This window comes from Neovison vison, chromosome 6, assembly GCF_020171115.1.
Source record: "Neovison vison isolate M4711 chromosome 6, ASM_NN_V1, whole genome shotgun sequence".
Classification (NCBI taxonomy): Eukaryota; Metazoa; Chordata; class Mammalia; order Carnivora; family Mustelidae; genus Neogale; species Neogale vison.
Window position 1 is genome coordinate 112071591 of NC_058096.1, and position 12186 is coordinate 112083776.

Consider the following 12186-nt stretch of genomic DNA (forward strand, 5'->3'; position numbering starts at 1 on the left):
TTCATGTTGTCACAAATGGCAAGATCTCCTTTTTATGGCTTAGTAATATTCCACATATATATCACATCTTTAACCATTCACATATCAGAGGACACTTTGGTTTTTTCCATATCGTTTCCATATTACTTCATGTTAGTCTACACAGAAACCCTTCTAGTATAATATCTGTTCTACAGATTAAGAAAATGAAACTCCAGAGATTTTGTATAACATCCAAAGTCAATTAGTTTATGTCAGATCAATTAATTTGTGTCAGTTAAAATCAAACCATCTAAACCTGGGTGTTTTGGTTGACTCCAAAATTCATGTTTCTTTATTCATCTCTGGTTTTTGGGCTAATTTCCTAAAATAGTTTAGGCTGCTCATAATAAATGACCTAGTAAAATGGTAAAAAGTAAATACCCACAAAAAAGAAATGGAGAAGGGAAGTGTGACAGGATTTAGAAGAAGGAATGTATTATAAAAAAGCTCCAGGAAAATGCAAAGCTCTTAAAAATATTTTTATTTTCCTAATGGTGGACATCAGTGGTTCAAGCGATGCTTCCATTAACTCTTGCTTTGCATTTGAGTGATTTGGGGGCATGAAAGAGATAGAGACCTCTTTAGGGTTACAGAGGACCAACCTGCCTCTGGAGTCTGCACAGTCTGCCATCTTAGGTACTTTGTTGTGGGCAGAGAGAAAAAGCACTTGTCAAAGCATCGCTTGGCCACCTTACCCTGAGCTTTTTTAATTTACTCTTTTACTCATTTACTCTTCCTTCAGACATGTATTTTGATATGGATTTGCAAATGTTCCTAAGTATATCCAAAGTGCTGACTCTTAACACAAGGCTTCTACACAGGGATGGAGTGGATTTGATGACAGCTGGGGGAACTGCCTTTGCTATATCCCTTGCCCTTGCTCTACCTCGGTCCCCCACATTTCTCTTACCACTTCACCCATTTCTTGACTCTGTGACTTATTGCACACTACTGTCTAATTTCTGGCAAATTGCCACAGAATGAAAGAAGAAACTCTCGGACTAGGAACCAGGAGACCTCTCAACTCATCATTCAGTAATATGGTCATCTTCAGTAATACACACCTTTATTCTTAGAACTTATGTTTACATATCTGTAAAATAGAATAATTTCCGCCCACCTCTGCCTTGCCAGACCGTGTTCTCCTCCACGGGAATGCAACGGTCATTCAGTAAATGGATAAAGGAGAGCTTAGTAACCAGAAGTGTCTTACAGTTCGGAGGGCTTATTATATAAACCCCTGTTTATATGACATGGACCTATAATTGTGAGTTCCTCAGAGGATCAAAAGAGAAAAATCCGTGCTCTCTTACTTTAAAATCAGTAATTGTAAAATGCAGCTGAATTGTTAATGGTACATCAACTGTCATCCTTATTTATGCAAATGTATAAAGCATATTGTTTGAATTCCTTCCGCCGTGGCTCTTCAGAGACAAGGAATGGAGCCTTCCCCATTTTGTGTAATTATGGAGAATGCTGAGCAGCTGCCACAAAGGCCAAGTGTGGTCCCACAGCCACACTCAAGTCCTAGAGCCCCCTTTTACTCTTCTTTCAGACATTATTATACTGTGTTTGTCTGGAACCTAGGTACATTTGTAGAGTCCTCAAAATTTTGTATTTTACATATTTATAATAAAACTCAGAAAACTTTTTTTTTTTTTTCCCCTCTTTCTCTCTCCTCTAACATAAATATGGCTGCAGGGAGGAGAGAGACAGGCACAAAATAATGTCTTTTGTTTGAAGATTGTAAAAGGGAAGCGTTTCTCACCATGGGTTAGAAATAGGCTCAAGCCCAATCTTCATTCTGTGGTCACGGTAATTATTCATTGCCAATGCCGTATAGTCTATAAAGTTCTTCCTCCCCTTCTCCTTTCCAGTTCTCTCCATAACCTGACAAGGTAGGTTGGATTATTATCCCCAAGTGTCTACTACACTATGAGCTTCACACACATGGGACTAGTTTTTGCCAGTTTCTCTACCTGTATCATCCAACTCAAGTAAGTGTATATGTGTTCAGTTTATATAGTTTTATAGTGAGAAAAAAAAAACACAAGGGTGTTTCGTGGCCCACCCAGGACCCATGGTTTCTAATATATTCTAGAGGGAGCCTTAAACTTCGATCTTCTGATGCTATATCCTGTTGCAATTATAGTAGATAACACCAGTTCTATACTCAGAACAAAAGTGACAAACAGCCCTTGAGTAGGGAATGTCGTATGCAATAACATGCCTAGTATAACAAACCAATCCCAGTAAGTTTTCAAATCGAAATTATGCTAAATGGAATTGTTTGTTTTCCTTTGTCTCCCAGGAGACGTGTCAAAAATCAACAGGGCTCTAGGCTTCTCCCGTGTAGAGAGGCTGTGGGCAACCCCAGGGGTTCTCTCATGGCCCATGAACTTCTGTGCTGAGAAAGTAGGGTTCCACGTTGGGGCCTCTGCATGACAGCAGGCTATGCTGCTAAATTCCCCATTTGACTGGCTTTGCACTTATTTTCTGCGTATCCCAAATGGCCCAGGAAGCTGCCCATGAAGATCCTCAGCTGGTTTGAAATTGGCATCTTCATGTCTTTCGTAAGCCTGTGGGTCTTCACAGGGTTCTTCTCCCTCATTGATTTCCAAGCTTGTTTGACTTGTAGGGCAAGACTGGGTAAAGGGATGGAGAAAAAAAATAATATGGAGGCCAAAAGAAGATGCAATTATTTTCTCCCTCACAAAAGAGATTCTTTAGGAGGATGTTCAACTCTATACTCTATACATTCAGGAAAAATATGATTTGATGATAGCCTTGCAATCCTTCCCTAGTTAAAAAAAAAAAGAAGTTCTCGGATGGAAACACAAATAACTTCTTGTCATGGGTCCTAGAGGAATATTTTTACAAGTGTATAGCTCAAGGTCACGTTTTAATCTGAGACCTGTTGGATATGACTAGTCCTGCCTCTCTAATGTCACATGCTCACCGTCATTCCCATGTTTGTGTTCCTAGGACCTCGATGCAGTCTCAGTCTACATACGGTAACAGCTCCCCACCTCTGAACAAAATGAACAGCATGAACAAGCTGCCTTCCGTGAGCCAGCTTATCAACCCTCAGCAGCGCAACGCCCTCACCCCTACAACCATTCCTGATGGCATGGGAGCCAACAGTAAGAGCTTCTCCCTTTAGCTGCACCTTAGGGGTCTATGGGGATAGTGTAGGGGAAGACTCTGCTCTAGGATGGGGGAGAGGCTTGCTCCTAAACTAAGGAGAGGCAGAGCAGGACAGAACACATCACAGTTTCATGGCTTGAGTTTCTTACAGTGCACTTTTTGTCACTTTGGAAGTGTATAGTTCATTACAAAGCACAGTGGTAGAGATAAAGGAGGTTGTTCCTTCAGTAGGGTAAAGGACCTCTGTGATAACAATCCACTTCCTGTCAACCTGGTTGGGGCCCACCTCCTACCTCCTTTGAGAAAGCAAAAAGGAGATCTATCCACCATGTGAGAAGTAACATGGTGTGATAGACTTAAATTCCAGAGAAATAGATTGTGGCGTCTGGACTCCATAGCAGTATTAGCTGTGCAACTGTGGGCAAGCACCTCTCTGCTCTAAAATGCTGTTTCCATTCATAAAATTATCACTCTGCACATTTAACCTCTTATGATTCTGTGCCCCGATGACCTTGGCCTTCTCAGCTTGTCTACTTCATCTTGTGTGCAGTCATTGAGGAATTGGCATAGATAAGGGAGTCTCCCATTTACTTATTCATGCAAAGACTAAGTCTAATTGTAAGAGGTAACATGAGAATCAGGCATCCAAATGGATGATGATTGCTATATAGCATTGCTGTAAATAGAATTATTCACTAGAACTAAATCCAGCGGAGTGAGTTCCCAAACTAGAGAAAACCAGAAGGAGGATAAAATGCAGAAGGATGTCTCCTACCCTCAGGGATGCAGAAGCCCAAACACTGCATTTGTATCCTGCAATGCCCCTCAGACAACAATGCTTCCATCTTGTCCTTTGTAATCCTTTATTATTCTGATCAAGCCTTTCAGTGTGCTTTTCAGTATTGCCTTAAAGAGACTAGGGTTTTTTGTTGTTGTTTTTTTGTTTTGTTTTGTTTTCATTTTGTTTTGTTTTAAGAAGTTAAGGGAAGCTGGGATTGTGACCTTCTATGGTCTGATGGCAAACATTCAGATTTAAATGAGATAGAGTGTATGAGGTATTGTTGCCTGGTCTGGCAACAAATACTTTAGAGCCAGATTGATCGCTCACTTAGGATGCATTCATCCTAAGGCTCAAATCCTCACCCCTTGATAGGTCTGCTGCTTTGACAGTAAAAGGAAAAAGCACCATGTATATTTTTACTTCATTTTCTTCCTTGTGACATTGTAGAGTCCTTTTGTTCCTTTAGGTTTATAAAAGTTATAGTTTGCCTACTTTTTCTCATTTATACTTCACAATTTTTCTTTAATGTCATTGACAAAGTCAGAGGGAAAACTGATGAGATATGATAAGCCCATGCTCCTTAGCTGCCCAGTTAGTGGCAGAAGCCTCCCCTTTTTGGCATATTTTATTCAACAAAAAACAAAAACCAAAGAAAACCAAATTGCATTAATCTTTTTGTAGATATGTTCCTTTGTTCTTTTTTTGACCTGAAAACAAAATTTACTTCATAAATATTATCAGTATTAACCTTTTCTTCTCAGGCGCCCGGCTAGCTCAGTCGGTAGAGCATGAGACTCTTAACCTTTTCTTCTCTATAGGTGAATGTTTCCAGTTTGTAATTGAGTTTAAAAAAGAGAAAACAAAACAATTGGGGTTGCTGGTGTCTCTGAATACAATCCAGAAATGGACCCTAAGAAAGAGCTGGAATCTTTAATTTCATCCTTCCTTATTAGGCTTATGGCTCCCAAATATTGCAGTAAATCCTCCTATCCCTAGACAAATATTCCAGAGGTCACTGTCTCATTCACAGGTCTCTGCATTTGTTCACTGCACATCAGTTTACTGAGCATGTGATTGATGCCAGGCACTGTGCTAGGTTTGTGGGGATTGAGACATGTACAGGGTCTAATCTCCAAGCTTGAGACATTAGCCTAATGAGAGAGACAGAAGTATAACCCACGAAAGGCAGATGCAAAGAGGAATTTGTTAACATCAGGAGTAATGAGCATTTAGAGCATTAGAAGTAGGGAAAGAAGTGGGGGGAGATGATTCTAAGGGAACATGTGAAGGTCGAAAAGCGTGCATCTAGTTCGGAGTTTGGTGACTGTTCTGTTCTGTTGGATGATATGTAGGGTGCCCGAAGGGGTGCAGTGAGAGAGAGAAGGCTGGCTAGGAAGGCTGGTGAGTTCAGCCCTAGGTAACAGTAAACCAAGCAAGATGGACCACTGGGAAGCAGGTACTGATGACGGCAGTAACCCTCTCTGTTCCTCCTGCTTCTGTTCAGTTCCTATGATGGGCACCCACATGCCAATGGCTGGAGACATGAATGGACTCAGCCCCACCCAGGCCCTCCCTCCCCCACTCTCCATGCCATCCACCTCCCACTGCACTCCCCCACCTCCGTACCCCACAGATTGCAGCCTTGTCAGGTGAGTCCACAGCATGTGCCCCTGGGGGCCTGTCCTAAGCAACTCTGGGTGGCGGAGGGTGGACAATCTCAGAGTTCATGACACAGCTGGTGGAAAAAAAAGGGGAGGAAGCAGCCCTTCCTCTGGTGGCAGTTCAACACTGTTACCTCTGATCTGTGGAGTGGTCAGCAGTGTTGCATCAAGGAAAAGCACAATGATCCGCATGGGAAAAAGTGAAAATGTGAGTTGATAGGCATATCATTTTTCATGCCTGTTTCCCCCCATCTTCACTTACAACCTCCCCAAACTTTTACACGGTCAGTTGGGGCCTTCAAATTGGTGCTCAGGGCTGGGGTTCCCAGAAAGGCAGTAAACTTGCTATCTCGCTCCCTTTCCCGTTCTCATAGCTCTCAGCCACCACGGCCTCGTTATGTCAGAGGGGGATGTGCATTATAAAGTTTGAATGTATGCAAAAACGACAGAGACTTGCAAGAACCTGATGGTCACTGCTGCTTTGCCATAGGCAGAGAACACACGTTCTAGGCAAGAGCACACAGATAGCCAGAAGAAAGCAAAGCATAAAGCCTCAAAGGCAAGAGTGGGTGCCACGTCTCCTGCCTAGCACACATTGCCTGCCCCTGCTTCATGTGCAGAATGATCCTCTCATTTGGCTGCTGGAATAATGGGCGTTGGGGCCCCTGTGACTGATGCAACAGTACCAAGCAGCGTCAGCCAGACAGATGGCAAAGTGCACAGCTTGTGCCACCCAACCTGTGGTTCGGTGATGGTGACCTCACCCATCTGAGGCCAGCACACCAAAGGAGGGGTCTGTATTCTGAGCAGGACATAAATCAGAAAGCAGTAATGACATCAGGGTATAGTGGCCTCCAGTTTTTCTTAGCCACATGCATTGTTCTCAGAAACCCACTGATACAAAGCAATTCTGGCGGAGATGCTCTCTCAGAAGTGAAGAGGCAGGAGGCAAGAGCGCTGGGAACCTGACCCCTGGACTCCTTCCTTTCACCCCCTGCAATGGCTCCTAAGGCACTTACCCATGTAGAGTGCCAAGAATTCCACCAATGACTGCTCTGCAGGAATCCTCGGAGTTGATTTTAATTTCTATAGACCTAAAGTTCAAGTCACTACCTATCCCCAAACCTCAAATCCAAGGCCCACATGGATTGATTTCATATCCCCCTAGTCTCTCCTGTACGGCATCCCAGGGCAAAATGTTGGGTTTTCCTTTACCTCGCCAATGCAGTTGGGGTGAACTTTCTTTTTCTGTTTCCTCCTTCCTCTTCCCTCCTCCCTCTGCAGTTTCTTAGCGAGGTTGGGCTGTTCATCATGTCTGGACTATTTCACGACCCAGGGGCTGACCACCATCTATCAGATTGAGCATTACTCCATGGATGTAAGTAACTGTTAGACATTTCTCTTGAGTTTTATTTCTTCCTTTTTTCCCTCTGGTGACATCCACCTGGTAGTTCAGTTCCCCCTGGTTTTAACACTGGTTTTTAGCATGCCCTCAGTCCTCAATTTCAGTGGAAACCATTACCAGATTAGAAAGACTCCCAGGTCTCCGCCTACATACCTGAGGATAGCAATCAGTCTTCCTCAGCTCATCAGCTCAGCCAACAGTTGTCTGTTGCACACAAATTCTATTCAGAGCAGGAAAGAGGAGATCTAATTCCTGCCTCCACGAAATTTACAATCTCTGAAGAACTCCAAGAATTTTCTAGATGCTCTCATTAATCAGTATGAGACTCCAAAGAAACTAGCAGGAAGCCGGTGATGTTATTCTCACTTTAAAACATGGAGCGGTGACAGTACAATCATTTGCATCATGAGATGATGGCAGAGCCAGGAATAGAGCCCTGAGAGGGAGGCTCCTGGTCTTTAACTCTATTTACTGGCTTCTTCTACCTTTCCTTAAGATCAGACTTTAAGGAGGAGTCAGCCATTTCTCTGTTAGAACTATGTGTTCATTCATTTTCAATTCTATCAGAATAGGGTCAAGCCATCCCTGATCATTGGCAAAAATCACTGATCATGGTTCAGGTCCCATCCGTGCTTTTTATAAGAATGAGAACCTGGGGTTATCACTTTGCCTCTCTGAGCCTCAGTTTATCAAATGGGGTTCAAAAGCCCTTCCTTCTGGCTTTGATGTCCCTTGTCTTTTGGAGCAAGCTGGATAGAAGGGGACTTTTTCTTCCTTCCTACACTGCTTCTTTAACTGCTCACATGGGAGCTTGTGTTGTTCTGGTTTGCAGCAATCTGATTCTCCTCCTAGGCTGCCCTTCATGCTGCTCTCTTTGGGGTTTACTGTCCTCTTTTCCAGCTTCCAGAGGGCCTTTTGAACTGGTGGAAGAAGATACTGTCTGCCTCTGCTGCTGCTTCTCTAGTTGGGATCTCTTCTTTCCCCTCCTTGAGCACCGATGCTAGAGATGCCCCTGCAGCATGAGAATCCCCCAGCCCTGTGATGATGAGACTATGCCTTACCGCCCTTCGGCCCACCCCTCCCCCCCGCCCCATAATTCACCCTGGCTGCTATTCTCTGATGGAATGAATTAAGTGGAAACTGTAATGCAAGCTTTAGGAGTAAGTTTTGACAAATTTCATGCCATTTTACAATAACGTCCATCCGTTGAGGGAGAGAGAGCTGCCCTGAGCTTGAGAGCCCTGTGTGATAAAACAGGGAATACATCCTTTCTTACATTGTAAAAATGATGCCTTCCACTTGCTGACTGTCCCCACTGGGGAGTGTGTCAGGAGGCTCCTCATTGCATCCCTCCCATCTGCCTCTGTAGATGTCCTCCACAAGTCTCTCTCTGCTGCTGTTGGCTAGGTTTCACGTCCATGTCTGGGGCCCAGCTTCCTCACCTGTCAGTTCTGAGTTCTGATCTATCCAGAGAATCACACAGCTTGATGGGGGTTAGTTTACAGCGTTCTGGACTTACTGAGAATTTCTGAGGCATAAAGACTTACACTTCCTTATTTATGTGTGGGTTGCCTTTTTTAATGGATCCTCCTGCTAGACTGGGAAATCGGAGGACCCATACTGCAGGCGTCCAAAAGGGGAAGTAACTGGGAGGCTGTCTAAGTTCTGCAACCTCTCCTCAGCTTCTCCCATCTCATAACTGGAAATAGAAACCTTTTCCAGCTTGTCTCTCAACACCTGTCTGAGTTGCTTGGAATCTTTTCCTGGAAAAAGAATATGGTTCATTTGGGAAGTTTTCCTGAGTATCCCTTCTAAGATGCCAGGATGGGTTCATAAAAATTTAATATAGTAAGAATGCAAATGGTTAAGCTTTAGATAGTGTGCTTCATAACTTCCAAAATACTTTCACATCCATATTTACACCTGAACCAATACTGTGTGTTGACCTCAAAAAGGAATTCTGTGCCATTTTACTAAGGAAGAAACCGAGGCGAATAGGGGAAAAGTGACTTGAGGAAGGTCTAGAGCTAGTCAGTGACAGTATAAGAACCTCTGTCAAGAGCTTCTTACTCCAAGCACAGTGTTCTTTCTACCCACCACACTGCTTCATAAAAGAGTACACCATCACTGAAGCCAGTTAATGAAGGGATGGTGCAGGTAAGTGTGAGAGATGTCACTGCAGTTAGTTAAGAAAGAGCATGTTTGTAATGCCTTCCACGCACATTCATAGAACATGGACACATATTCTGCATTTGGATACCCTGATTTATCCAAACACCAAGTGACCTTCTGGCCATTAGGGCAGTTTTAGGTTCAGAGGCTGTCCTGAATCCCCAGTTCATTTACTTAATTGGGTAACTTTAGACTTGTCAACCTCTCTGACCTTCCGCTTTTCGACCTATAAAACAGGTGTAAGAGTACCTACCACTAATCTGAGCATTAAATGAGATCATGAATGTAAAATTATTAGTTCAGTGCCTGGCATGTAGAAAGTGTTCACTACCTGTTAGCAATCTTTTCTTCTCATCAACTCACTTGAGTGGTGGTGATGATCCATTAATCTCTCTCTTCTAGTGACGAGAGCCAGGTAGATTTAAGAGTTGGAAGGTACCTTTATCTTCTGTTTTTGTTGCAGGATCTTTGCCGTCTGATCTAACTACTATCCCTATTTTACCAACAAAGAAACTGAGACCAGGAGAGAATAAGTGAAGTGTTATCCACAAGCAGAAATGGCACCTCAAGGCTGTACCTTTTGCTTAGTTACATATAATGCCAAAGGTTATCTGAGAACTAATCATGTTTTGTAGAGAGCAGTAAATTCACGTGGGTTAAATCAGAACACTGGGAATGACAAAATGATGTGGACTAAATGTCAATTTGTCTCGTTGTCCTAATTCTCCCTGATACCCTTCCTTATTTCGTAGGATTTGGCAAGTCTAAAAATCCCTGAACAGTTCCGACATGCCATCTGGAAGGGCATCCTGGACCACCGGCAGCTCCACGACTTCTCCTCCCCTCCCCACCTCCTGCGGACCCCGAGTGGTGCCTCTACTGTCAGCGTGGGCTCCAGTGAGACCCGGGGCGAGCGCGTTATTGACGCTGTGCGCTTCACCCTGCGCCAGACCATCTCCTTCCCACCCCGCGACGAGTGGAATGACTTCAACTTTGACATGGATGCTCGTCGCAACAAACAACAGCGCATCAAAGAGGAGGGGGAGTGAGCACTACCATGTGAACTCCTCCCATGCTCTCCCTGTCTGTCTGTCTGTCTGCCTCCCTACAAGGCACTAGTGCTTGACCTTCAACGTGTCCTCCCTAGCTCCTCTCCTTCCTCTTCTCAGTTTGGCTTCTCAAGGGAAGAAGAAGTAAGAGGTTATCTTTGATCCAATGTCTAACCTGGCACCTGATTCTGATTCTGGCTTTAAGCCTTCAAATCTATTGCTTGCAGAACTGAAGTTATCGTGGCTAGGTGGAAGTGAGCAAAAGAGCAGTGGTTATCTCCTTAAGCTGCAAAGATTTCTCATTGACTTTTATAAAGCATTTTCACCCTTATAGTCTAAGACTATATATATAAATATATAAATATACAGTATATATTTTTGGGTGGGGGGCATGGAGTATTGTTTAAATGTAATTTAAAGGAAAGGAAATTGAGTTGCACTTATCAGCTTATTTTTTTAATTTACTTGTTCAGAGGGCTTATCTATGCCCCTCTTTCAAGGAGTATCATGTATGGTAATATGTATCGAGACATTGATAGCACATATGAATGACAAAAATGTCCTTTCAGTTCTTCTGATGCGAAGCAATTGCCACATCAAAGCTTTGGATGGATCCAGTTGTTTTTACCATTGCATAATGTGTGTATGAGAAAGTCTTCTTATGTACATGGTCCTCTGTGTTGGTGCACCTTATGTCGCTGACATTGCTACTAGTGGTGGCTGTTCACTCTGGGGTTATTTAGTCCAATTAGAAGAAAAAGCCCATGCTCTCACTATCACACCCTAGAAGAAAGGAAATATCCTCTCTTGCTTTGGGTTGGGGAGAATGTGGGTCATGACTAATAATCTTAAAAGTTCCCTGGCAGCTAGTTCAAAAACATCAGGTATCATGTTACCTGGGTATACCAACAACCCCCTTTCATTCATCTAATACCAGATGCCTTATCTTTTGGTATGTATTTGGAAAATATTTGTGGCTAAGTTTCAATCCTGCACTTAGTCAATGATACATTTGCTTGTTAGAACTAAGGTTGATTTGATTGGGATGAATGCTGTCTCCCTAGTTCTTACACTGAAATTGTAGTGTCTATTCAGAATATCCAGGAAAAACAGGAATCATACAGAAATACCGAATCTCCATTAAACAGTGAGAGACATCAGGGAGTCATGAATTGAAATTCTTAAAAGAGCTTTTGAAACATAGCTAATATTATTTGGTGCATGTTTCTTCTGAAAACCCTTCTATTGTATAAAATTCTGCATGTAGAGGCTGGTTTATCATTTTCTCTTCAAATTTTAAAACAGGAGTAGTGACATGGAAAATCTAAAATGATGAGATTAGTTTTCCTGTGGCATCAGTTGGATCACCCTATCACTTTTCATTCTTGATCAATAGGAGTTTGACTTTGTTGGAAAATAACTGTGAGAATTCAATTTCCCGTCCATCTCTCTCCCAGACTGTCACAGACATAAAATGTCCCCACAGATCAGGGGATAAGCCAGTGGAGGTGTTGTTGGAACCACATAAACAGATGGTTGTCTTCAGACTTTGGGAAAATGTGTAAATGATAATATTCCTGTAGATCTTTCAGAAAGATGCTTTTTCTTCCAAACTCTAAAACAAATATTTTGTACATAGGCTAATGAGCTCTAAAATCTTTCTGTGCATTCTGATAAAGGGCAGTGATTGCACATAAGCTTCAACTGTCGTTTTAAAGTGCAAAAGAACTAATGTTGCTCAAAGTATAATGTGTGAGTTTCACCAGGAAAGTGTATATATGTTTTGTGTGTGAAATTGCATACTTTGTCTCTCAATTTTTATTGTCTTCTTGGGCTAGCAGGTTTTCCAGAACCACAGTTGAAACTTTATTTTTTATTATTATTATTGTTTTTATATTTTCATGGAAACATCATTTAGTAAGACTACAATGTCAAACAAGGAAAACAAAA

General features: G+C 42.6%; 1 protein-coding gene across 8 annotated transcripts in view; it reads left to right on the forward strand.

Moving 5' to 3' along the window:
• Positions 1 to 10619, forward strand: part of TP63 (tumor protein p63) — a 138267-nt gene extending 127648 nt beyond the window's left edge. For 5 of the 8 annotated variants that reach the window (XM_044251992.1, XM_044251993.1, XM_044251988.1 and 2 more), the window contains 4 exons: positions 3007 to 3164; positions 5454 to 5598; positions 6895 to 6988; positions 9940 to 10619. In XM_044251992.1, coding sequence (XP_044107927.1) covers positions 3007 to 3164; positions 5454 to 5598; positions 6895 to 6988; positions 9940 to 10236 — 694 coding nt within the window. In that variant the 3' untranslated portion in view covers positions 10237 to 10619. The remainder of the gene's footprint in view (positions 1 to 3006; positions 3165 to 5453; positions 5599 to 6894; positions 6989 to 9939) is intronic. The other 3 variants (XM_044251994.1, XM_044251989.1, XM_044251990.1) reach the window with 1 other exon arrangement.
• The last annotated feature ends 1567 nt before the right edge of the window (positions 10620 to 12186 follow it).